Source organism: Nannobrachium achirus (assembly GCF_963921795.1).
Source record: "Nannobrachium achirus genome assembly, chromosome: 11".
NCBI classification, from domain to species: domain Eukaryota; kingdom Metazoa; phylum Chordata; class Actinopteri; order Myctophiformes; family Myctophidae; genus Nannobrachium; species Nannobrachium achirus.
Window position 1 is genome coordinate 30,105,658 of NC_137820.1, and position 27,504 is coordinate 30,133,161.

General features: G+C 41.8%; 2 protein-coding genes across 4 annotated transcripts in view; both read right to left on the reverse strand.

Moving 5' to 3' along the window:
- The window catches only part of LOC308293485 (nuclear factor of activated T-cells, cytoplasmic 3-like), a 38,146-nt gene extending 31,641 nt beyond the window's left edge, over positions 1-6,505 (reverse strand). For 2 of the 3 annotated variants that reach the window (XM_080736034.1, XM_080736033.1), the window contains exons 1-2: positions 6,015-6,505; positions 408-488 (exon numbers count right to left, since the gene is read on the reverse strand). In XM_080736034.1, the coding sequence (XP_080592160.1) occupies positions 408-488; positions 6,015-6,126 (193 nt within the window). In that variant the 5' untranslated portion in view covers positions 6,127-6,505. The remainder of the gene's footprint in view (positions 1-407; positions 489-6,014) is intronic. The other variant, XM_080736035.1, reaches the window with a different exon arrangement.
- Positions 6,506-7,279: 774 nt separating this feature from the next.
- dus2 (dihydrouridine synthase 2) lies at positions 7,280-26,291 on the reverse strand. The gene is made up of 16 exons (XM_080736037.1): positions 26,211-26,291; positions 25,054-25,197; positions 23,713-23,758; positions 23,063-23,154; positions 22,939-22,982; positions 21,747-21,807; positions 21,553-21,600; positions 20,701-20,766; positions 20,376-20,446; positions 19,507-19,593; positions 18,576-18,744; positions 16,585-16,706; positions 14,734-14,874; positions 13,386-13,473; positions 8,909-8,982; positions 7,280-8,471 (listed from the first exon to the last, which is right to left on the reverse strand). The coding sequence occupies exons 1-16, from the start codon at positions 26,214-26,216 to the stop codon at positions 8,177-8,179; spliced, it is 1,554 nt and encodes a 517-aa protein (XP_080592163.1). The 5' UTR covers positions 26,217-26,291; the 3' UTR covers positions 7,280-8,176.
- Between the last annotated feature and the right edge of the window lie 1,213 nt (positions 26,292-27,504).

Consider the following 27,504-nt stretch of genomic DNA (forward strand, 5'->3'; position numbering starts at 1 on the left):
CTATATTATAGTCATAACAAATCTACTAGGGTCAAAACAAGCCATGCATTTGATAATCTTACACTTTCTAACAGTGTGGGAAAAACTGGAGAAATTGCTGCTCTACAAACTCGCAACGCGGTCACATTGCATCGCATTGTGAGCTTGTAGATCGGCTATTTCCGCTGTTGTTCAATGGACGAATTGATACATTTGAGATATGCAGAATAACTTATCTCAAATAGCTGCGATCGTTGCGATTATGTAATAATCTCAACTACCTGAATGGGAGCAGTTAATGGGGTTATTTTGATAGGCCTACTGTATGGATGGGGGTAGTTATTGGGGTTATTTTGACAGGCCTACTGTATGGATGGGGTAGTTATTGGGGTTATTTTGGAGCGCAGCCGGAGTGACATGCTGCTGACCTTGTTGTAGGTCCTGGCTAACATGCTGACTGATCAGGGAGTAGAAGTTGTCAAATGTTCGGACTTCACGTCCATCTTGTCCTTTTTGAGAAGAGATCAGGGGTGCAACAGTTAATAAAAGTAATCAATTTAATCGCTTGTGAAGACATTTTGAATTTATATAAAGGAATCGATAATCAAAATGTTCGAGTGTTTCAAAATAGCGAAAATAGAAGGTTCACATTGAGCTTGTTGATTGGCTATTTTCCCAGTTTTGTTAGATCGACAATGTATGTGTATGCTATTTTACTGGCAACACCACAAGACTACCCATTTAGGCCTAGAATTATTGAATGCTTTAGCAATTGAAAAATCGCAGATCTACAAGCTCACAGCGCGGCACCGAGTGCAGCGCTGCAAGCTTGTAGATCTTCTATTTTTGAAAAAGTCGTGAAAGTGTGTGCAAATCTTTGAATATATGTATTTTCAAAGCGAACATTTGTAACTCAAATTTTGCTTCTGGGTGGTCCCTGGAACTGGATATTTTGAGATGTGGGTCCGTGGCCAAATAAATATCAATTTGGGGGTCCTTCACATGAAAAGGTTTGAGAACCACTGACATAGTAGTCTCTCAAGAACAGACTAAATGAGCTCCAGTTAAGTGAAAAGGACCTTTTCTTTGACGATGGCTAACCAGATTGCTGACATAGAAACCCTTTTTCAAAAACCCTTAGAAGGATTCAAAAGACACTTATAGAATCGGGTCAAAATTCTAATTTTCATGATTTTTCAAAAATAGCAGATCTACAAGCTCGCAGCGCGCTGTGAGCTTGTATATCTGCTATTTTTCAATAGTTAAAGCCTCAAATAATAATACACAATAATGTGTACCCGTTCTAAATGGGTTAAGTATTAGGGCTTAACTGGTTCATCAGACAAAATGATTTAGCTGATTATGAAGAAAATCTATTCAAATGTCTCATGTTGATTCATTTGACAAAAGCAAAGGAGTCCCATCTAAAGTTTAATGATACATTTTGGTCACTCAGGTCGCTCAGACCTTTGCTTTTAATTTGTTTTACTGAGTCGATTTGTTGAAATATAAGAGAAAAAGAAAAGACGGTTCACAATTATTAAATCAATGGAGCATTGGATAAGAAAATAATGGACATGTTGCAGACAGTACTGCTAGCAGAGGTGAACCATTAAAGAACCCATGGGGGCCGAACATTTGCAATGCAAACTTTCAGTGTGGGTGCACACACGTTGCAACAGCCCTCGTCTATTATGAGCAGCGGTGGAAAGTAACTAAGTACATTTACTCAAGTACTGTACTTAACCCATTTAGACCTGGAACCACTTTAACCATTATTTTATGCTTCAACTATTAAAACATAGCAGATATACAAGTTCACAGAAAGCGCTGCGAGCTTGTAGATCTGCTATTTTTTGAAAAACCTTTGAATACATCTTTTTAAAAGTGAACATTTGAGGGGGCACGGTGTCGCAGTCAGTAGTGCTGTCGCCTCACAGCTAGAAGGTCCTGGGTTCGATTCCCGCCGGGGGACACTGTGGGTGCTGGGGGCGTGTTCCCTCCTCCGCGTCATCAGTGCCCACACCCTAGGTGGGGTTGGCAAAAGGGCCTTTCTGTGTGGAGTTTGCATGTTCTCCCCATGTCTCCTAGGGTAGATACCCTCACAAAAACATGCAGTAATCCTGGTCTCTATAAAGCCTCCCCCTGGCCAGCCGGGGCGCCTGATGGAGGGGAATGGAACTGGTTGGAATAACGTGTTCCTTCCACGCGCTACGTCCAACCGGGGAAGCTCCCCCTGTCAGGTGATAAGAAGCGGCCTGCTCACTCCTCATGCATTGAAGGAAGCATGAGCTCAGTTCGGGGCCCTCCCCAGGTTGGCAGAGGGAGAGTAGAGCCCAGGATCACAGCTTAGGCAATTGGCACCGGGTGAAAAAAATGGGTTACAAAAATCGTGGGATAAAAATTTAAAAAAAAAAAAAAGTGAACATTTGTAAAATATGTGCTTCTGGGGGGGTCCCTGGAACAACATATTTTGAGATGGGGGTCTGCGCCCAAATACATGTAATTTTGGGGATCCTTGACATGAAAAGGTTTGAGAACCACTGATTTAGAAGAAGGATTTAGAAGACATCTATAGAATCGGGTCAGGTATTTTTTAGCACTCATTTCCCTCTATACCAGGGGTTTTCAAAGTGGGTGGCGGCTGACGGGGCACCCTGGGGTGCCGTGACGGCAGTCCAGGGGTGCCGCGAGATAATTTGATAATATTTAGAATTTATTTGCACACTTGAAAAAATATTTAGTATCATTTTAAACTTGAAGTACAAAATTCTAACCAAAATGGCTATTATCTCACGTTTTCCTCGCAACATAATCACTAAAATATCATCACTGTCGGGCAGCAGACACCTCGTATCTCCAAGTTTCAAATGTGTACGTCTTTTGGTAAAGCAAAGCCCTGCTTCATCATACAAGACTGTCGCACAAAACTAGTGAAAACAGCCGATCTACAAGCACACAACGCCTCGTGATGCGAGGCGTTTTGTGCTTGTAGATCGGCTGTTTTCACTAGTTTAGTACATTTTATAGATGATAAATACAAAACGAACGGTTTTGGACATACAAGGTTTCCACCCGACAACGACGACATATCTATAAATATAAGGTGCTGGGAGTGAAAATTATAATTTAGGGTTGCCTCAGATTAAAACAATATTCATGGGGTGCCCTGAGACAAAAAAAAGTTTGGGAACCCCAGCTCTATACTAGCGGTTATCAGCCACTGGAGAAGTAGTGTGGAGGTGTTTACCTGCAGAAACACAATACTGCACAATACCGTCTTGCTGTATTTTGGCGTTCCCACTGTATTTTGGTAGCCCAAAAACAATCAATAAAAAAAACCACCAAAGTACAGAGAGAGGGCAGTGTGTTTTCTGTTTTGTATATATGTTTGGTGTCATTGCTGTTTCTCCTGCTGAGTGGTATGGCACTTTGGATGGCCTCGGTCGTTTGAAATGTGCTCTATAAATACAATTTGAGTGGAGTTGAAAGTTGTATTACTCATATAATAGAGCCAACAGACAGCTGAGACAGTTGTAAAATGAAAACAAATACGCACATAAATGCCGTCTATTGTCCTCAGTCATTTGTTTTGTGTGCCAACATATGCCACAAGAATCCATCAGTGTTCTGTAGGCAGACTGGGGGGATCGACTGCCTTCGTAACAGAATATCTCTACGACTACTCAGCAAGCTTATTCTCACTGCTGCAGCGCTGTGGTTTCTCAAAGTGGGTTCCGGGAACGCCCACGGGTCCTTGGAGCGGTTCACAGGGGGTCCCCCTGACCCCACCGCAGCAAAAGAATATGTTAATATACACCATCAAAATAAGTTTAGCCACTTAAAACCTGTGTGTATGCATATTTGTCATCATATCTGCCCTGTGTACATTTTTATCACGAAGCATAAAAGGCAAACAGAACTTACATTTGTATTCATATGTTAAAAACAAACAATTAAATTGCTAATCTTAAATTTGTAATCGTGAGATGACAGCCCTAGTATATATCTATAGTAGTAAATCCTAGTGTCAGTTTCGCCCATTATTTGGGGGCCAACAACTGGCAATATCCTCACAGGACTGACATGTGGACCCCAGGCCACAGGTTGAGAACCAGTGTGTAGCCATTAACAACATGCTGGCCACTGCCCCACTATGAATACCACAGTTCACATCTCTCTCACTCACTCACACTCACACACACACACACACACACACACACACACACACACAGCCACACACACACACACACACACACACACACTTCTGAATGCCAAATGCAAAAAGGCAGAGAGAGAGAGATGGCTGATTAGTGCCTTGATACGGGAACATGAAATGAGTCTCTTTACTTGCATGCAAAAACCCATGAATGTAATGAATGTCAATGTGTTATCTGATGCAACAGTGTGGCCCTGGGGGGCAGTGCTGCCACACTTGTGCCAGTGCCAGCTGTCAGCATAACAGGAATAGTGGCCACCTGATAACCTTTTTTTTAGATAGATGTTTTCTTATATACAAATGTATTTAATAAAATGGGTGGGGGGCAAATACAATAATGTAATTTAAGGCCTAATATGTCTACAATTGCTGCAAAACCTGTGGATAGATTCAGATTCACTTTGTCACTTAGATGCGCTGTTTAGTAAACAGTGCATCTAAGTGACAAGATATTAGGCCTTAAATGCAACTTAAACCTAAACAGTGTACTACAGTACATACACGAGAAAAACGTTTAGAAGCTCCAATACTATCATGATAATTAAAAACGTGATAAAATGACCTAAAAGCACTAATAAACAATAAACACAGGGCATGAATATTAGTCAAAGAAAGTGCATAGTGCAGAGAACAGAGTTTTTTTATTGCACAGTCACCTTTCAATGACTCATATAGCAAGTATGGCCATAAACAAGAAGTTGAAGGGTAAATTAAGGCCTGATAATGATGCAACTGTGCAAGTTCAAGTTCATAATGTATACTTAACACTGTCTGACCTGCATTTTTCCAAAGCATAGATTTACTAAGTTATATTAACCAATAGTTTAACATTTTAGGGAAAAAATGCCAACTAAAAACTTTTGAGGTTGTAATTGTAACTGCTCACCTCATGACATATCGGACAGTATGAAATTGAATAAAGATAAGTGTAAATGCCTTTTTTTTTACTCCATAATAAAAAAAAAAGCCTATGCCTAACTGCCTATATTGGATGCTTGCTGATGAAATAATAGGTTATACCACCACTTTTAGAAATGTATTATTGTACATTGAGGTGCCCATTCCAACCCGTCTGTTAGCCCCATAGCCAGGGCTCCCCATAGCCATTGGCAGTGCCAGTGTAGTAGGCTACTGCCACAGTGCCAAACAGGCAGCTGCATGTCGCCTGGCTGCTGGCACGGTGACTGCAACAAGGAAGCGGGACTCGTAAAAAGCCACACTTCTCTCTGCTCTGACAGGCTGGGTGTCAACTTTCAATTCGAGTTGTTTGTTTGTCTCAGTCTCATCTGTGTGTGTGTGTGTGTGTGTGTGTGTGTGTGTGTGTGTGTGTGTGTGTGTGTGTGTGTGTGTGTGTGTGTGTGTGTGTGTGTGTGTGTGTGTGTGTGTGTGTGTGTGTGTGTGTGTGTGCGCGTGCGCGTGTGTGTGCTACAAACAACCATACTATATGAAAGGCTGGACCAACCAATGTGCCGATATCATGCGATCTATAATAATGCAACACATTAACCTGAACACTCTGCCCTGTAAAACTAAAACTTGATAAAGCTTTAACTATTGACACTGTTAGCGAATTAGTTTGTAGTTTAAAAAGGCGTCCAATGGATATGGCAGTTGGACACAGACGTGTTTTTACTTGTTAGTTTATTGCACTTTAAATTAAAACCGCTGAGGAAAACTACTTTTGGTCGGAGAGAAACGCCGATTATAATCTGATAGCGACCTCATGCAACCAGACGGGATAATAACGAATAGTCTATAAATAAAACGGATTAATACTCCATAACAAACAGATCTGTATAGTCTCACTCTCACTCACCTGAAGCATTATTATTGTTATTGGGGCCTGGCGGCTGTGGAGCCAACAAGTCCTCCCCGAAAATGAGCCTGAAGTCCAGCTCCTCGTTACCGCTGTAGTTCACAGTAGTCATGGGACTGTCACTGTGCTGCTACAGGAGGACCGGGTCAGTCAGCGGGACAGCCGCGCGTCTCAAGCCGGCCAACGCGACACCCATACGGGACACTTTTGTCTCGAGCGACCGCTGCCTGCAACAAGTCTCGGGAGCTTGCTCGCCGTGCGGAGCAAAGTTGTCAGATGACACCCAACACACAACAACAGCGCTACACGACGGCTTCCAAAAGCCTGTTGTAGCCTTTTTACATGTGCGACAGCAGCATTTCTGTTGGGTTAAACACACTTAGTCGAGGCCGTTGTGTTGTTGGTTGTTATTAATTAATGCCGTTAGTTGGTTAAAAGTAAAGTAATCCGTGGGAGAGGATATGAACTGGAACTTCCACGTTACAAACAAAGCAGCGGCACGGTCTAGAGGTGGGACGTTCGTGAACGAATCGAGTCTTTTGAACGGCTCTTTGCAACGAGCGATGGGATCCGGTTCGCAGTAGGGAGCCGTTCCTTTCTAAAAAAAAAACAGTTGTGGGAAAAGTACAATTACAAATATTCTTTACCTTTGTAAAAGTATCAATACTGCAATGTAGACATACTCTGCCACAATTAGAAGTTTGAAATTAAAATGTACTTGAGTAAAAGTACAAACTGCACTTAAGTTAACTGCAAGTATCAAAATGCACTTAAAATACAAATGGTAGAAAGTACTCATTATGCAAAATGTCCCATTTCACAAGTTTTCCAATGAATAAAATGTAGGGGAAAACATTGAAAATAGCAGATCTGCAAGCTCACAATGCGTCGCATTGTGAGCTTGTATATCGGCTATTTTCAAATGGCCGAAATGTATATATGACCGAAATGTATATAGGGTTGAAGTGATTTGTAATTATAATCAAAATCTACAAAGTGACAAGTAACTAAAATGAGTCTTTTGAACGGCTCTTTGAAAGGAACGGATCCCAGAGATCCGACTGACTTCAAAGACCCATAAATCCCATCTCTAGCACAGTCCTCCTGTCCGTGACGTCAGCAAACTAGACCTACTGCAGGGAGGGAGTGGGGCGGATCATAATGCATTAATTATACATTATTTAGCAAAACTACACGTTCATAATTAAATACTTTAATTAAAATATTTCTTTCAGCCAACACCAAACTTATAATGCACATTAAAGTTGTATTTGTTTTATTTTCATTTTCTAAGGGACAAAATAATAATAGTGGAAGAGTAGGTTTGAATTAACATAATTAAGGAGAATCTGACCCCATATAAAAAAATAAAACTCCTGTAAGGCCCCAAGTGATGTTGGCAACATGAAAACATAAATGAATACATATTTTATATCGCTTCGGCACTGCCCTCTAGAGGTTGGTGGAAGGATCCCCACATTGTGTTTACAGGTTTATGGTGATAAATAAAAGTTATAAAACCAGCAAACATTGTAACTGGTTCATCAAGGGTTTAAAAAGTAATAATTAAGACTTTGTTACAGTGGGCGTGACGTGAACTCTCCTCTTCAAGGCAACACTGAAGGCTTAAACCAAGATGAGTCGTTTGTAGTTCGTAGTTGCATAAATTCAATGTTGTTAATAAATGTAAAAGAAACATAAAATGTCCTCTGGAGAAGAGAACACAAACTGATGCCAAACGCGTCTGTCCATGTGTCCAGACAGGGGATCCCCTGCAACATTATTTTATACTTGGGGTATTCGATAATAGCTCTCACAACGCACCACGCACTGTGAGCTTGTATATCATCTATTTTAAGAAAAAAAACAAAAAAACAATAATCATTTTGCTAACTTTTAACACAACTCTTCTCTTATGGGGGTCCCTGGCACAAAGTCTTTACAGATAGGCGTTCCGTGCCCAAATACACATCAATTTGGGGGCCCTTTTTCTACGAGGTACATTTTCTTTGTTGATAGCAGTCAGGGCATCCACCCTTCTCCATGACAAAGAGTTTGACAGCATGCCTGTTTGAAATCAAAGCAGCATTGTCATCTTGTGGTCCTTCATCCACATTTATGAGTCGTTATTACATTTTTTGAAACGTTTTATATAATTAATGTCAGTCGTGTTGATCCGTTTCTCCCATGTTCGGCTTGCGATGGTTCCCGTTGTGTACTACTACTACTGCAGAGGTCCCCCTGGCGGCCTTTTCTTCTACCCGCAGCTGTGGAACAGAATCGGACACGTGTCTTTTGTTGGTCACCTCGTCCTCTATGGCACCATTGGTCCTGGTCTCCCTCTTCCTCTTGCAGACCAGGCCACAGTGCTCTTCGCCTATTTTGCCCTCTGGAACTCCCAGAACACGGAGGCACACTATAGCCGCTGCCTGCTCCGCAAACTTCTTCGACTTCTCCCTGTGAGAGAAATGAATTCAAGCCTTTTTTTTTGGGGGGGGGGGGGGGGGGGTTTGCGTGTGATATTAACACGGAGGGCAGAGCACAAACAAATACTGCCAGGTTTGGAGTTGGGGTGAGTGGGGCTGTAGGGGAGGGTTAGATTGCGACGGCTACTTTTCAGGATTCAAATTCAAAAATAGCAAAAGCTACAGATTTGTACAAGCTCAAAACGTGTCACTTCGTCTTCGTGCATGTTTGAAGCTTGTGGATCTTCTACTTTTGGTGCTTTTGTGTGACGCTGTAGTGTGATCAAATAGGGTGTTTATTCATGAAAACACACACACACACAAATTTGAATATTATACGTTTTTGCCCAACAGCAACGATAAATGTGTCCGTAAAGAATTACAAAAACATGGATACAGCATATTTGCAGTGATTTTCCATTTCCTTACCACAAGGTTGATCTGTATTTCTTATCTGCTACCATCACTGTTGATTGGAAAGCTCTGTCTTGTGACCGTTGTACCTGAACACAAGAATCACAATGAACCCTTACAGTGAAGTTGATACATTTCAATGTTGTAAAGGAAACTATAACTCTTAACAAAATAGGCCAGAGGTCTTCAACGTTTCTTTTTAAGGCCAAGGACCCCTAGCTGAGAGAGAGATGAAGCAGGGACCCCCTACTACATAACATTATTTCAGATTAAACCTATTCGTATATGTCATAGATAGCTTCACAGACTATCAGTGTTGTGTGATTTAATGTTTTGTTCATTTCAGACATTTAACCACTGTCTGAAACCCTCAATACTTAGTAAACTTGACGATTGGCTCTGTACTTGATCTGCTCTTTTATCCCCCTCTACACGAAACCTCCTTGCCGAAAATATCCGATCTGCAAGCACAGAACAAGCTTGTGAGCTTGGCTAATGTCCGAACAGGGATTCTAGGGTTGAAGTGGTTAAAAACAAAAATCCATACCACACAACGACTTGGTGGACCCCCTGTTGAAGACCACTGATAGAGGCTACGGAAATGAGTAAATAAATAAATAATTGCGCTTCAGAGTACCCCTGTGAATCTTATCCACGTTATCCACTTAAAACCTACCGCTGTTTAAAAAAAAAAGGTTTTCTTGAAGCAAACATTTTCTGTTATTTTCTTTTTGCTATTTATGTCCTGAAATGGGGTCAATTCACTGGGTCGAAATCATATAGAAAAGTGTGTTAATTTGTCTCTGTATGTTGTTTACTTCAAGAGTTATGGTGTTTTTTTTGTTATCTCCATTGTATGGTTTGGATTGGGGATAGGTGCAAGTCATCACCAATGTGCTTCCTTTCTCGGTCTGGTGGTCCTCCCATAGAGTCTCCTTATGAGAGCTTACGTTCTAATTTCCAATCAAATGGCTGCATTTGGAGCAACCCGCCTCACAGCACTCCTGATTGGTCGAGCGGCTCCTGCAGCTCTCACATTTTGTAAACAAACATGGCGGTCCCCATTCCCGACGGGAGTTTACAAATCGCAAATAAAAGCTGCATTAAGCGAAGTTTTATCTGAAATCAACAGAATCTCATAACTTAAAGAATAACAAGTTTGCACTTTTGGAATTTCTGTCTGGAAAAACGTATTTGATGTTCTCCCGACGATGTTTTGATGCGCTGATGACTACTGACTGGACCTGTCAGTCAAAGTGAGTAACTACGTCATCGCGTAATGCGCTGTCTATGGAGAACTCCCAGACTCTCCCCTGGGAGAGTCTGGCTGTTTCGAGGCTACCTCTCTCCTGCCCTACTAACAAGCTCGCAGCGTGGCTGTGAGCTTGTATATCTGCTATTTCTTAATAGTTAGAGCATAAAATAATGGTTTAAGTGGTTAAAATCTAGAGTGACACGGATGCGTTCCAGGTCTTTAAAGGGTTAAAACCTACCACACAAACAATGGGTTATCAGTCAGCTCCTGTAGACTTGTTGTAAAGCTGCCTTTTAATCTGAACTTTTATGTACATTTTTAATGATTCTATATTGATGAGACTTCTCATTTTCACTACAGATATTATGTACACTATTATGTGTACATAATGACTACAGCTGTGCAGTGTGCAATTTGTCGGCTGGCGTCAAGTCTGTGAATGTTGTGTAGGCACTGTGTGTGTGTGTGTGTGTGTGTGTGTGTGTGTGTGTGTGTGTGTGTGTGTGTGTGTGTGTGTGTGTGTGTGTACGCTCGTGTGCATGGACTGATTACAGTCTGTATGCACAGTAATTGTTCAACAGCAAATACTGTTTTCATCAGGACAATAAAGTCTATCTTATCTTATCCTTTATTTCTTACAGTACTGACATGTACACAGAAGGTAATCAAGTATCTACCAGTAAGACTCCCTAATCGGGAGATAAGCGACCGTAGGTCGCTTATCTCCACAAATAGGGCAAAAATTTGTTTTTCCTAAATCTTCCTGATCCATGTTGATGACATGAGTGTAGACATGCTGTGTAGTGATTTTCGTGATTTTAGGGCAAAATCTGTAGGAGTTACGGCATTTTATGTGAGCTGCAGTGGAGGGGGTCCTCCACTGGGGGCGCCACCACTTTTGCATCCGTTCTGGAGCACCAGGAGTCGGTGGTCCCCGGGAATTCCCCGTGAGCAGCCCCGTTGGCGTGGTCATTTGGTCATTTTTGCACATTTGGTCATTTTTTACATCTGGGGGTCCCCCAGGGACCTGGGGGTCCTTGGAGGTCCTTGGCAGGCAAGGAACGTGTGTGCAAAATTTGGCATGGATCGGGGCAACGGTTGCGGAGATATGAGCAGGGCAAGAGTGTGACGTGTGAGGTGTGACAGACAGAGGGACTGACACTACTTACACTACTTACACTACTTACACTTTGTGGAGGTTTTGATAGTAAATGCGACCTACGGTCGCAATAATCTTCATTACACTAATTATGTACACAGGGGACAATAGTGGCAAAACCACTGATGTGAATGATTTGACAGTAACTAGTAGGGATGTGAAAAAAAATCGGAAATCGACGCGTCGATCGACTCATGCTCACCGCGACTCAAAAAGTACGAGTCGAAAAGTCGAAAAATATATATATATTTTTATTTTTCTAAAGTTTTTCCCCCAAAAATGACTGTTTTAATCGTTGTTCAAAAAGGTTATAAGCGTTAATGTTTTCCAAATGTGAGAGGACCGTGGACCGGGTGTGCGTGTCTGTGTCGGAGACTGTTGTGTGCATGCGGCGCTAGTCAGGTCCGCGGACTACTGGTTGAGAAACACTGCTGGACCGGGATGATGCGCACGTCATAGCAGTGCGACTCTATGGACTGGATGCGTTTTATTTACCTCCTGCCTCTGCATGCATGCTTTCTTGACACGAAAGCTCGCTTGTTAATGGCAGCGTCGCCGTTGTGTGCGATGATCACAAACCACACTACTCAACGTTAACGTTAATGCGACACACCGGGGATGTATGAGAGCGAGCGGTCAGCGCTCCCGCACGTTCCATGGACTTATTGTCACTCCGCTTCTAGTCTCTAGAGAACAGACTCCATGCTAACAAGGAAGAGCAATTATGTACTATTATCATTATTATTAGGGCTTTGATGCAAGTTCTGATGGGTGCAGCATACGTTGTGTTGTTTAAAGTAATGCGCCGTTGTGCTGCTCTCCTCTCAGCTGCTGCTTAGCGGAAGAAAAAAGTGAAAAAAGTCGATCGACGCGTCGATTTTCGGCCACGACGCGTCGATTCGCAAATAATGCGTCAATTAACATCCCTAGTAACTAGTGTTATAAAAACACCAGCCATTATCCTGCCATGTTTGGGCTGTGACTGGCGTGTCTGCACATGCGACCAGCCACTTGAGCAACCCTCATTTGCTGACTCAATATTAAAAATAAAGTGATAATTTGTTGGATGATCACGTTGCACGGCAAAGGAGATGTTCAACTGAGAACAGAATCAACTGAGAACAGAATCAACTGAGAACGGAATCAACTAAAAACAGCGACACAGCCCACTGTCATACAATATTATGGTCGTTCAACAAAGATGAAATCAGCCTCTGCCGCCTGGAGAAAAAACATAACTTTGTTGCGATGTAAAGAGACTGTGTAATCCACATGGATTAAAGCAAAACAAAATCTCGGCTCAGTAATGTTGTACGGCCAAATCCTAATTTGTGATTTGTGAAACAGTGTGAAAGGAGCGCCCCACACTAGCGCGGATGCTTAATAGTGATGTGTCGTTCATGAGTGATTCGTTCTAAGAACTGAATCATTAGCAAGACTCGCAAATGATCCCTTCGTGTCCTTAAGGGCCTCTACAGACGAAACGAGTTTGTGCACAATGTTGTGGGATTTGAGGAATTCATGACCTCGACGATAAACAGCCCAAAATCGCTCATGATGCGCAGTTTTCCTTGCTTAGTGTGAAATGCCTGGCGATTATGTTAATAGGCTTTTTACAACCCTTTTTACAACCCTCCCGAGTCGGTAGAAAATATCTGACAGAGTGAGCTTAGGCGACACCAATTAATTTGCCATTTGAATTGAAACAAAGAACTGTGTTGACTAACTGTCGTTTGACAGTTAGTGACCCATTAGCACGCCACATTTACATTTTTAAGTATGAAAGGAATAAAGTAGATGCGTGCAAGTCCAGCCTCCTTGCCAATGATCAATGGACTGGAGTGAAATCAGTGAATAGTAATCGTGAGGGCAATGTCAATGCACAGCTCTATTCTGAACATATTGCTAGTTTCACCACTTCCACAAAAGATGTGCTGGTTTCTATTGCACAACATTCACTTCCACCGAAAAAAATGCTGCCTTCTATTGCACAACATGCTTCCACAGAAGACATGCTGGCTTCTGTCCGTGATGACTATCGTGATGACTGAGAACTTTAATCAATGAATCCATCTTACAGTTTCATATAATGGCTGCTCCAGCTTCTCCTTGCGGCTCCATTCCAGCAGATACATCTTAGGAGTGATCTGTGGTGGGTACTCCCTCCTAGAAAACACAGAGTAGGGGTGGGTGATATGGAAAAATACAATATCACGATATGTTTCCAAGCTGTATCAAAAGATCTTATCACGATTCTTTTTCATGTTCGTTTTTATAGTTATTTTAACAGTACAACCACCTACAAGGTAACAAAAACTAAAAGGACCATTTAGACCAGTGGTCCTCAAAGTTGGGTCCAGGGACTCTCTAGGTTCCTTTTGGGAGGTCTAAAATTGACCCTTATAAGTATGTAACTCTGATGGTGTATGTAATGAAACTAAATGGACCTGTTGAACACTTTCAAGAGTTAAGGGGAGACCTTGACATTTTAAAGTTTGAGAACTATTGATTTAGACCAAAATGCAGGTTTAAATGGATTCTGCAATGAATCTCTGTATTAACAATTCAACAGGATTGTATCACGATATATACGATATCTCTGAAAAGGCGTATCGTGGAGACATTGTATCGTCTCAACGATATTTATCACCATATCGCCCACCCCTAACACAGAGTGGTGGAAGAAGTACTCAGATTAGTTTTAACTTCAATTTGCATTATCACAATATAAAAATACTGTTACAATCAACTACAATCCCTTTTCTTATCGTCTCTTCCAGGCTGAGGGCATGGCTGAGACAATGTGATTGGCTGTGAAAAGACGTGCTGTGATTGGCCAGTTTGACTGGCAACGTTCCCTCAGTTTTTCCGGACTCCAGTTGTTACACGTCGCTCCAATGAACTGCATGGGCGGATGAGATATCTAGCTATATCTATGGGCAACCCAGCCTGGCATAAACAAACATTTTTGTAAAGTACAGGTAATAACAGATTTATACAAAAGAATGCTAAAAGGATATCCCAATAAGCCCAGGGCTTATTTCCATTGAGGCCCTGTGTATTCCAATTCATCGAGACATTTAAAGACAAACTAAAATATTCAATAATAAGCTAAACATCATATATACGAGTAGTAATAAAAAAGAAACATATGTACAGTAAACAGTTGGGGGGGGTGGGGTGTCATTTCCGGTTCTAAGCTTAGAGTTTTTTACAGGGGCCAGTTATAAATTGCAGCCACCTGTAGATGCTCTTTTAGAGCGTTTTCTTTTTTTTCTTTTTTTTTTGGAGGGTAAGGAGTCACACTTTTTTATGACTGTTGGTAGGGCATTCCACATTCTGCTGGAACAGCAGCAGAACGAATTTGAGCCCATGTATTGTGCCGAAACTGGGTTCAGTTCTAAACTAACCAACCAACCAACCAACCTTTCAAACCTGACCGCCATGGTAGTGACCTCTCCATCCATGACGGGGTGCTCAGGGTGGCTGTGGACCTGGATGGCCGCTCTCTTGGTTTGCATTTGGGCCTCCATCTTCTCATAAAACTCCTGCATCCCGTAGGCATCGCTGCAACACACATGGTTTTAGTTACAGGATGTTTTAGGGGTTTCTCCGTTGGTTTACAGGCTATATACACATAAAGCCATTGTAACTTGTAACACACATACTTGGTTTTAGTGACCTATTATTTTCCTTCTGTTGCACAGACTTAACCTTTTAAAATCGACTTAATTTAATGAATTAATGTATAGATTTAGATCTTCGATTCGAATAGTGTGTGTTTTGTAATAATAATCTACAAAGTAACTTGCTGCTAAAGTTTTCAAATAGTTGTAGTACCAAGTACTGATTTGCCTCTGAGATGTAATGTAGTAGAGGTATCAATTGAACAACTAAACATACTCAAGTCAAGTAAAAGTACCTCAAACTTGTCTACTTAGTTACCTCCCACCACTGCAGCCTTTTGTACAGCAGCTTGTGCAAACAATGAATCAATTGGTACTACAGAGAGAAATGTAGTCGGGCTGCGTGTGTGATTCCAAGCTCATGAGGTCTATATTTAATCAAAATTCTACATTAAAGAGTAAAACCTGCCAAATGCTCAGCATCTGCAAACACCTCCCACCCCAGTGCCATATCTAAGGAGGAGCAAACACCTCCCCACCCATATCCAAGGAGACACACAGCAGGCCTTCCAGAAAATGTTGCCCAATCCTGCCCTCTGGTGGATGAAATGGTTGAACCTCCACTTGCCGTAAGAAGGCATAGAGTTGTATCTGTCTGAGACATTGGTTCTGATCTCTCTGCGTCCTCGAATAAACTTCGGTACTTGGGATATGGGCCTCATGGCTCAGCAAGGCTTTACTTACTTGGGCTGTGTGTGTGTGGCCACTTTGATGCTTTTCACAGTAGATCTTTTGCCGTGGGTCAGCACCACACAGAGGACAGGCATGCGTGGCATCTCTGTGAACTTTGCTGCACCTCCATTTAGACGTTAAGTATGTGACGTGAGTGGAGTATGTGATCAATGCCGCTTGCGCATGCTGAATGCGGCATGCTGAACTATGCTAAACGCATGGATGCATACTTGCATGCGGATCAGTTCTAAACAGAGTATACATAGGGCAGGCATTGAGACTAAGGCTTACCCACCTGCCCCCGGCAGGTAAATAAAACCTTCGGGCAGGTGAAGTTTGCTTTCAGGTTGCCCGACCGGGCAAGTGCTCATTTGAGGGGATGCAACCGTCTATAAACACAACAAGAAATATCTGCCAAAACACCTGAACTTGGCCAGCTCGCTCTGTCTTCTGGTCTGCGGAATGTACAATAAGAGCACTGATTACCTGTAGTGTGCTCTGTGCTGTTTTTACTGTTGCTACACTCAAAAATGTACACATAGATAATAGTATAAATAATAATATAGGCCCCACGCCTTGGGGAGTTGTTTGTCACAGTACATTTGCACATACATTAAATGTATTCTCTGCATGTTAGGGTTAAGAGTCTTGCTCAGGGACACATCTGACACTGTAGCTGCCTGACCGGGAATCGTACCTGCGACAACCAGGAAGCTCACTCCCTATCCCTAACCACTCAGCTACGGCCACCCCAAAGATAGAATAGATGTAGAATATTCGTTGTATTGAGATATCAGACTGTTTCAAGATCTCAGACTGTGAAAGTGAAGTGTCAAGCCTGAAAATAATAGCCCCATCTACAAACGCGTCGCAATTATCAAATGGCTGAGTCAGAAAGTATAAATGAAGCAGGACTCACCAGAGCTCTTTATTGGTCTGGGCTGATTGGACTTGTTTTCCCATTGGAGATTCCACTTTGTCCCTCAGCATCTGACACAGACAGTACTTGCTGTTGAACACATTGTTGTCGTATTGTATTGCCTGAAAAAGGAGAACATTTTAGTATTTTCTTTTAAACTTTAAATTCTATTCCACGTTTTTTTGCAACCCATTTTTTCACCCAGTGAAAATAAGGGCACTACACTCCCTCTGCCAATCTGGTTATTAGTCTTAACCACTGAAAGACTAAGGTGTATACAGTAGTTAGTTGAGTCACCTCAGGCTCTATACTTGAGTCTCAAACAATAAAATGCAGAATAATCACTCCATAATAGTAACTCTGGAGTTCATGTGGTTTACACATTTGATGATAGGTTATTTAAGGAAACCGTTTATACTACCGCAACGTGAGGCGGGACTACGGCTGCTATGATGCAATCGCCATTGCGGACCAAATCGTTAAGCAAAGAGCCGTCGGCGACGGGGTCCCACCTCTTTCACTGAACGCTTTTGTTCCCAGGGCGACGCGTCTATGGAGCAGACGTTTTAAGCGCAACGTGGAAAGGGACCTACTGGCGTAGTACAGACGGCTACTACGGCAGCAGGTTGATCTATCGAGCGCTGATCAATTCCGGTTGCCGTTGTCATCTGCCGTCGCCGCACAAAGCTTAAATAAACATATTCACATGAACAATGTTGATGTATCAAACAGATGTGTGGAAATATATGTTTTATATACACAGATTTATATATAAAAGACATTTTCTTGTAGAGTCACTTCCTAGTTTAGAGCCAGGAAGTTGGTGCGGGCTGTGAGCAAGGGGAAGCGAACGTACAGCAAGTACAGTAAATTAATTTGATTGGCTTATTGCGCATTCCCACAATGACATCATCATAATATTAGCAAATATAAGAGCTGTTTTTTTTCTTTCCCTTTTTTTAAAGGTGTATTCAGTGATAATGAAAGTGGCCGGGGGTCATCTTGTCCCTTACTGGCCTTACAGCGTGGAAATGTTTAGTTTTTTATAGATTTTTCACACCATTATAATGTTCTCCTTTTGATCATTAGACCCAATCACTGAATATCGGTAGGCCTACGTCTCCAGCTTCAGGAAATGTATGATACTGATTTACTACAAGACTGTGGCATTTTATGAGTTCAGTAGTTTACAATCTAGGCATTTAGCAGACATTCTTAATTCAGAGTGACTGGTTCTCAAAACTTTTATTTTGACCATCATAACATAACTACGGCCATACTCTACCCTGATTGGTCGAGGACTGGCTGGCCACCTCTGAAAACCAAGTCTAGCTATGCTCGTAACACAGGCCATGGTGGAAGTCCTTATATGTTCAGCACACATTCTAGTCAGGAGAATGATTGGAAAATGTACCAATTATATTTTTATTTGAATGAAATCCAATCACTGAATATACCTTTAAATGTCAGTGGCCGTTTAAGGGGGGAAGAAAGAGGGGGATATTGACACCACGTCACAGTGTTGCATCAAGCGACCAGACCCTGGTCGTGGCAACTGAGAACTTGAAGAATCTGTGTGCTCACATATAGGCCTGTCACAATTATTACATAATCGTTTAATCGCAATTAGTTGACATAATTGCAATTATTTTGTCATAACCGTCCTAATCATTTATGTTGGAAAATGTTCATATATTTTGAAACATTTTCAAAAATAGTGGACAAAGCAGATCTACAAGCTCACAACGTGTCACATCGTGACACATTGTGTGCTTGTAGATCGGCTATTTATACTACCCTTTTTTTAAGTCGTCAAATATGTCAGTCATTTCTTTGTATATTTAGGTTATGTGTCATATTATCTGCCAGGTGCAACTTTAAAGACTAAAAGCCAAACCAAAATGTTATTGTCAATAACAATCGTTAATCACAATTATTTAAGTGACAATTAATAGTCATGTAAAATGTCATATCGTGACAGCCCTACTCACGTATTTGAGGTATTCCTCCATGACTTGTTCAACAGGCAGCAGGCCGTGGCTGCGGAACACTGAGGCGTTCCACATGGCAGCCCGGGCCAGCATGATGGACGACGCCCTGGTGGCCTGACGGAACTCCTGGATGTCACTGTGACTCTTCACCAGGTCCAACGAGCCGCCGCTGTAAACCACACGCACGCACGCACGCAAGCACACACACACACACGGACAAGGACACGTGATCTTGACCAGGCTTTCTTCGCAGATGAGTAAGCCTGGCTACGCGAGGTTAGGGTTGACACCAACGGTTGCCCTACTCTCCATGGCAAGTATACCAGTAAGACGTCCTAAGGGCGAGGTCGCGCTGAAACAGAGACTGACACAATATGTCCATATATGGGCAATCCCAGATATGGGCTTAATATTGATGACTTCATGGGTCTTGGCCATATATGGGGCGTGAAATGAGGCATGTAGTGTGACATGGGCGTGACGCACGGATGGACGGACATGATCTGCATGTTTTCTTAATACTAAATGGGACCTACTGTCGCAATAAAACTTTCGAGCGGGTGGAGTTTGTTTTCAGGTTGTCCGATGGGCAGGTGCGTTTGAGTGGGGAACCAACTGTTTTAACCACTTAAAGACGCACTGCAACGGAAGTTCTCCACTTGCTACAATTCCAAAAGGTGACACATTTCTAGTGAAATGGACCAGGAAGGCGGGACATAGTGCTGGGAGGAATGTGATTTGAGGGTCAAAAAGGCCATAACTCATTTGAAGACATGGGAGGAGGAGTTTGACAGCCATATATATATACTTTGTCATACGACAAACTGTGAAAATAGCAAGGATTGCGTTGTAAGGATAAAGATATGCTATTTTAGAACGTGTCAACATTTTGTGCAAGGAGAAGAGTGTACTGTGAGAGATGGAGTCTTACTTAGCGATGACGGGGACAGACACACTGTCAGCCACAGCCTGGATGAAATCACAGTGAACAGGGTGCCTCGGTCGCTCCTCTTTAAACCTGTGAGAAGCACACAGTGAGAAGCAGTGTTACTTCTGTCGACCAAAACTATGAAATAAAAAAGCTCACGTGTCGCAGTGTTGTGAGCTTGCAGATCGGCTGTGTTCAGCATGCAACCAAGTGTAAAATCATTCATTACGACGCCATCAAGGCCCACCAAAATACATTTTTGTCCCCACCATTGTCTGAAAATGTACGCTCTTGGACAAAGATTCCACCTGGCAGATTATGTGAAAAATGCTATACTGTGTAAGTTGCTAAACTAGTGGTCAGTAGCGGTATTGCTTTTTTCTGCAGTTTTTCGCCCGGAGTCGCCGCGGACCACCGCCGTGGACCACCGGAGCGGCGCTGCAAACCACCGCGACCGATACAAATCCGTGGAGGGGTAGAACGCATGGTAGAACGTAATTTTCTGGCCAGGATTTGGGGATTAAGAGGTTAAGAATCCTTCACCATGGTAAACACTGTAGCTGAGCGAGGCTACTTCCTGAAGACCATGGCAGATAAGCTGTGATTGGCCGGTAGTGTATCATGTGTGTATGATCCGCGATGTGATTGGCCAACGTATACAGATGATGCAGATGACGCTATTTTTCCGTGAAAACCGGACCCCGGCAAGGATCATAGAAAACATATAAAGAGAAGGCTTTAGAAGCTGAAAATAACGGAGTGGGTGTTTAGCGATTTAACAGTTAGGATAATTTTAGGATTTGTTTTATAAAAAAAGTTACATGGTATAACTTTAAGATGAGGGATGTAGAATGCTTGCATGAAAAGGTTACCTGCCATGAACTGCAATAGCAGCTACTCCTGTCTTCTCAATCCTTTTGACCAAACTCACCGTCTCCTCCACCTAAAACCATTCACATCAGCTTTCATTAGAGTGGCCCAAGGACCCCCGGGAGTTGATTTCAGTTAACTAAAAACTTTTTTCCAATTCTAGTTTTCGTTGTTTTATTCAACCCATTTAGAAAAACGTCAAATATTTATTCAAAAATGACATACATAAGTAAGTACATAGCAACAACAACCCCAAAAGGGGTTCTCGGTCTAAATGGGTTAACTATAATAACCCTGGTTAAAAAGCATGCGCCATTCACCACTTACTGTAGTTAAGATTCTGATTTTACACGTCACTGGTTTGGACACGCCTTTGACTAGAGTGCTGAGGATCTACAGATGAGAAAACATCTGATCATTGGGCTTTCTATTCAACTCAGTTAGAGATTAAACAAACTGATGAATAATCCAGTAGTCCACACACACACACACACACACACACACACACACACACACACACACACACACACACACACACACACACACACACACACACACACACACACACACACACACACACACACACACACACACACACACACACACACACACACACACACACACACACACACACAATAGTTGAAAGCAAAATAGTGAAACCGAGTGTTTCCTATAAACCAGGGGTCTTCAACGTTTTCAGGCCAAGGACCCCTTAGTTGAGAGAGAGAGCTGAAGCAGGGACCCCCTCAACCTGTTCATAGATTCCACATAGTTTCATTGTTTGACAGCATAATCAGTGTTTTTTTTTTTTCATGTCAATTTGTGTTTTCAGATATTTAACCACGTGAACCGTCAATACTTAATAAACTTGACCTTTCACTCTGTACTTAGTCTGCTCTTTTTCCCATCTACACCAAAGCTCTTTGCCAAAAATAGCCGATCTACAAGCTCACAATGCCTCACAGTGCTATGTTTGGCTAAAGTTCTCATAATATGGACACTAGGGTTCAAGAAAAGAAGAAAAAGAAGAAAAGTTTCTATCACTCAAAGATTTGGAGGACCCCCTGTAGTAACTCTGAGGACCCCCTAGGGGTCCCGGACCCCCTGTTGAAGACCCATGCTATAAACAATTAGCACAATATGTAGACATATATTTTGTTGGAAAGAAGAGATACTCACAGCCTCAATCTTATCAGGTTCTGACAGAAGAGCAGCCCCCATTCCTCCCTGCAGGGACAAAGCAGAGAGTAGAGCCCACCGATAGATCAAATCTACCCTGACATCCCTTTTAATCTTTTGCATGGATTAAAGCTTTACTTAAGTAAAAGCATCAATACTGCAATGTAGAAACACTCCCCCACTGCTCAACTCACCTTAGTGGAGTATTCTTTTGGACAACCCATGTTCACATCAATAGCAGCTACATCCTTCTCCCTGCATATTTGACAGAAGAAATACACATAGCATTTCTTGTAAAATAATTAAATATCATGAAGGTAAAGCAACCAGAAGTTTGCTATGAGGTGTATCACAATACATGATTTTATCACGATTCTTTTTCACGTTGGTTTTTATGGTTATTTTTCAAGTTACTTGACAAAAACTTGTCAAGATGCTATATAAAATGGATCATTGATTTTTTTTTTTTTTTTTTTTCATAAAGTGAAGCAGAGTGTTTAAAGCAGTGATATTCAACTGGAGGTGTGTGGGCGAAATTCGGCCCTTTGTTGAGTTTTCTTTTGGCCCTGTAACACATTCCACCTGGAACACATTTCATATACCGAATATATTTATATACTGTAAACCATTGTGTAAATCACCATGGGAAAAATGAATGGACGATTTTTTTAGTGGCAGCAGAAAACCACACCCACTGCTATGCCCTATACTAGGTACTTTAGGTAGACTACTATAGGACCATAATGGACATACTGGTACTGTATGGTGACTTACTGATTGATGTTTGAGAAGACTATTTCTGAGCCAGACCTTTTTAGTGCACATGCTTTGATTTTGATATTACAATGTGTTCTGTGTGCTGGTCCCTGGCACAGAAGTGTCTTTGAGAGAAGAGTAGTGAAGGCAGGCTGACATGGTTCTGGAGTGTTTCTATGTTTGTATAAATGAAAGGTAAAATCTAATGGATGAGATGGAGAATTATTTTGTGAAGGACCATGTCAGCAATCTGGCTAGCCATCGTCAAAGAAAAGGTCCTTTTCACATTACTGGAGCTCAGTTAGTCTGTTCTTGAGAGACTACTATGTCAGTGGTTCTCAAACCTCCGCAAAATGATTTTTATTTGGCCACGGACCCCCTTCTCAAAATATTTAGTTCCAGGGACCACCCAGAAGCAAAATTTGAGTTACAAACGTTCGTTTTAAAAATAAATATATTCAAAGATTTGCACACATTTTCACGACTTTTTCAAAAATAGCAGATCTACAAGCTCGCAGCGCGACACTTGGTGCAGCGCTGTGAGCTTTTGTATATCTGCTATTTTTCACTGGTTAAAGCATTCAATAATTCTAGGCCTAAATGGGTTAAAGTCTAATAATGTGGACTCACACAAGCTGTGCAACGGCTAGTGCCCTCTGTGGATCAGCAGTTCCCTGCAAAAAACATAAAAGAAAGAACCTGTCAACACTGAACCAACTAAACCTTACTGACTGGACCAGAAGGACTCTCTCACCATTTGAAAGACAACTCTGTCTCTCTCCCTCTCACAGGTCCTGAACATGACTCTGTCATCTGGAGCAACAAAATCCACTGTGTCCAGGAGCTCTGTCAAAGACAAAGATTACACATTTAAGTTAACGATTAATTGTCACACAAATATTTGTAAATAACAATGTAATTGTGTTATTGGCATTGATTGAACATTGAAACAAAAACATAACTTCTGTTTGTCTTTAAGGATTTGTAATCAAACATTGCACAGGGATGTTCAGATATGAATAATAACTTAAATAGGCAAGAAATTACTGAGATATTTAAAAGTGTTACTTTTTCTTATTTTATTTTTTTTCAAACATGCTGGTTTTGTGTATTTCTTCTGTCAAATGTGCAGGGATTACATAACTAACTGATCAGCAAGCTTACAACGCATTACAAAGTGATGTGTTGTAAGCTTGTAAATCAGCTATTTTTTGGGAAAATGTATGAGCATGTTTTCAACCTGGAAACGATACAAAAATAATTGCCATTATCTCAAATAATTGCCATTAGGGGATTTATGTGATCATTGTGACAGGCAGTGATGTCACAGATTAGAGATTACCCTATGACGGGAAACCTTATAGATTCAAAAGATAGAATAAAAGGAGAAAATAACATACTAACCATTTACCACCCTCTGACACTGAGCCATTTTTATATCGATCAGTTCCTGGAACGACATGGATGACAATTATTTTTTTCTCCTTTTTTTTCATTAAAACAAACTTCTCTTCTGGGGGTTCCCCTCACAAAACAATTTCAGATGGGGGTCCGCAGCCAAAGGTATATCAATTTGGGGGTACTTGGTACAAACAAACATTTGAGAAGCAGCGCGGTAGATGATTGGTCTCTCATGCAGATTGCAGCTTGATTTTCTCTTTTCAATAGTTTTTACCCCCCTTTTCTCCACAATTTAATTCCTCCAATTCCTCCCCACACAAATGTATTTGTCGTCACAACTGTTGTATCCTACTAACTCACCTGCCAGTGAGGAATCCCCCAAGGAGGACATAGAGCCTTCGTGCCACTCCTCCGGCTCAACACTCCCTGCTGACAGATGCCACCCCAGCCCTTGCCATAAATCATAACTCTTGTAGGGGTTGCTTATATTGGGACATTTACTCCCTACAAGAGTTATAAAGGAGAGTCAGAACGCTCTTGCTGGTTGAGCCCAGGCGTCCATTTTCGTCTCAAAACATGTACAAATCAATAAGGTGCTCACCGCATCGTCGAAACAGTTTTCTATCAACCGATGGGCCCACTCGTCGGCATGTGTTAGTCCATAAGTTTCCAATAAATTAATGTTTACTCAAACTTCTCTGAGACTCGCGTTTCCTCGTCGGAATGCTTCCGCCTTCAGAACTACAGAACGTAGGAATACTTCCGCATACAAAAACGTCATGTCCTAGTATGAGCGAATAGCGACGGCGATCAACGTCAGGTGATATGTTCGGCCATTTTTACACAAGGAAAGCGATGAGTCTCGGAGAAGTTTGAGTAAACATTAATTTATTGGAAACATAATATGGACTAACACATGCCGACGAGTGGTCCCATCGGTAGATAGAAAACTGTTTTGACGATGCGGTGAGCATCTTATTGATTTGTACATGTTTCTGAGCCTAAAATGGACGTTGGGGCTCAACCAGCAAGAGCGTTCTGACTCCCCTTTATAACTCTTGTAGGGAGTAAACGTCCCAATATAAGCGACCTCTACAAGAGTCATGATTTATGGCTACCCCAACCCATAGGAATACAAGCAGTGACAAATATCACCCTCCCCGTCCGGCGTCCCTCCCGCGAACACTGGCCAATTGTGTTTCACACAGACGCCCGACAAAGCCGGCTGCACCACGGTGGTTTCGAACCCACAAACTCTGTGGTGGTGGGCAGGGACTTTACCACTGTGCCACTCGAGCGCCTCGAGTGGCATTATTATTTTATTCTTCTTCTTGCGCTACTCACCTCACAGTACACTACGTCGGCCCCATAATCCAGAGCCAGTAACCTCATGGGCAGGGTCCCTATTCGAACCATTGGAGCCAGGGCCGCGATGTTGCTGAAAGACAGTCTCCCTACCGTGCCCGACGCCATGGTTGGTTGGTTTTCCTAAAAAAATGCAACAGCAGTTGGATATAAATTGAACTGTGTGAATTCAAAAACATCAATGTGTTGCATTATAGTGACGGGATGTGAGTTTGTAGCCCTGACTGCAATTTTATTTCAGTAGCCTGATTTTGTCCTTTGTTTTCCACATTAGTTTAAAAACTACCGCAGATTGTTTTTTTTTTTAAACATCTTTGGGATGCTGATTCTATGCTGAAACCAGAGTTCCCACACATTTTTAACAATTAATTTTCAAAACCTTTCCATTACTTTTCCAAAGCATTTTACCTCATTTCCAGGCCTATAGCAATCATATGGTGCAATAATGAGGCTCTTACATCAGTGTGCTATCAATGCACGACAGACTCCAGCAAAGGTGTCATGTGACAACAATAATACAGTAGATTTAGGCGTGTCGACTAAGAACGATGGGTGTGCCAATGTGCAGGCCTAGACAGTAGTCCACAGTATTGTCAATGCACACAGACACATTATTACTGTAGGTTTGATTAGCTGCAGCTGTGTTGCTTACATCAGTGTAGTAGTATAAGGTGAATCTTATGCAGTCTGCCATGTTTTAATGTGCTGGCCTGTTTAACTTGAACGAAAAAGAATCCTAGGGATTCATTCTTGTTACAGAACACACTCTCTATAGCAACGATTACAATGAGAATACAGAGCTTTAACTTTTGCAACCAAAAAACAGAAATGTATTCAATCAATATTTTTCTATGAACTGGCTATGTCAATGGTTTTTTTTACTGTAGGACCCCAAACAGACCGACTTACAGGTCTGTAACTCTGACATCTTGTCTACACGTATAAATGATACTCTTTCAGACAGAGGTGTGGGTCCTGGAAATTAAAGAAAGTATGAGAACCACTGTGCTATGCTAACGTTAGCTTACTCCACAGTCGTTCATTTTGATGTACAATACTGACAACAACTTAGAAATACTAGTAGCTCATCTTCCTTACATTTGGGGATGTTGAGTCTAACCGTAAATACAACTCACCGACATGTAGTAAAACGATGTGTGGTGAATAATGGATAAGAGAATGAAGGTGTTTTCATGTGGAACTCCACGCTGCTCACACACACATTGCACACTGGCTGTCATGTGTTGTTCACTTCCTGTTTTCAAAGTTACGTCACTAAGCGCCGCCCATCGCAGATTGCTACCGTTCAAAAACGATTGCATTGTTTGGCCTTTCACAAAACAAAGTCAAAGTATGATAATATTTAAGATTAACTAGGAAAGCGGGGTAAAGTGAGACACCGGGTAAACTGAGACACCCCCTGTATCTAGGCAATGGAACAGATTTGTGGTCATGTGACCATTATATTTTCAAGCCCCTTGAATTTCCCACTTGCCATGAAGAGAGAGACCTGATAGTGCTGTAGAAAACATGCTTTTTTCACAAAAATGTGTTTTTTGCATGCAAAAGTACATTTTCTTGCTGTCAACATAATCAGCTGTTGTGTCAAAGCAAATTGATGCAGGGAGAACATTTTATATCATACATGTTGATGAACTACCAACTTATAAATCCATGTGATAGATGCTAGCTGAAGATTACCCTGAATTGATAAAAGAGATCCCTTTTCCCAAAATGTGGCTGTGGGGTAAAGTGAGACACTATCTTACATTAACGCAACATGATAGACAGGAGAAAGCTGTAAAAACCTGATTAAAGTGTGTACCAAACTTTTCTCAGTTGATTCAGTATGTATTTTTTTTAAATGATTTCTGTGAGTTACTGGAGGAGAGCCTTGCACCGGTGGACAATGTTGAAAAATACATTATTGGAGATTGGAACATAGACATGCTTCGTAAAGAAGCTCCTCTATTCAAAAAATTCAATAAGCTTTGTAATCAACAGGGTTTCACTCAGCTCATCACCAAGCCAACTAGGGTTACAGATAACTCTCAAACCACCATAGATCTCATTGTAACCACAGACAAATCTAAAGTCTCCGCGAGTGGGACTATTGAATGTGGTGGCCTAAGCGACCATGATATAATTTACTGCACCCGTAAAATACATAAGTCCAAAGCTGACGGCCACAAAACAGTTGAAGCTAGAAACCTCAAAACCTACTCTAGCGAAGCCTTTAATCACAAACTGGAGAAATCTGACTGGTCCCCAGTACTAGCTAGCACTCAGGTCGACGAAGCCTGGCTGGGCTTTAAATCCATTTTCAACACTACCCTAGACGAAGTGGCTCCTTTGCGTAGGGTCAGGGTTAAAGCCCGCTCACAGCCATGGTGGAATTCGGAAATCTGTGAATCAATGAAACTCAGAGAC

Bases quoted from the DNA above. Each gene is read 5' to 3' on its own strand.
- dus2 (XM_080736037.1), bottom strand. The intron at 16,707-18,575 runs GTGAGTAGGGCT...CTCCTTTTTCAG, and splicing joins TGGAGGAATACCTCAAATAC to GCAATACAATACGACAACAA. The intron at 14,875-16,584 runs GTGAGTCCTGCT...TGTGTGTTGCAG, and splicing joins CAGACCAATAAAGAGCTCTG to CGATGCCTACGGGATGCAGG.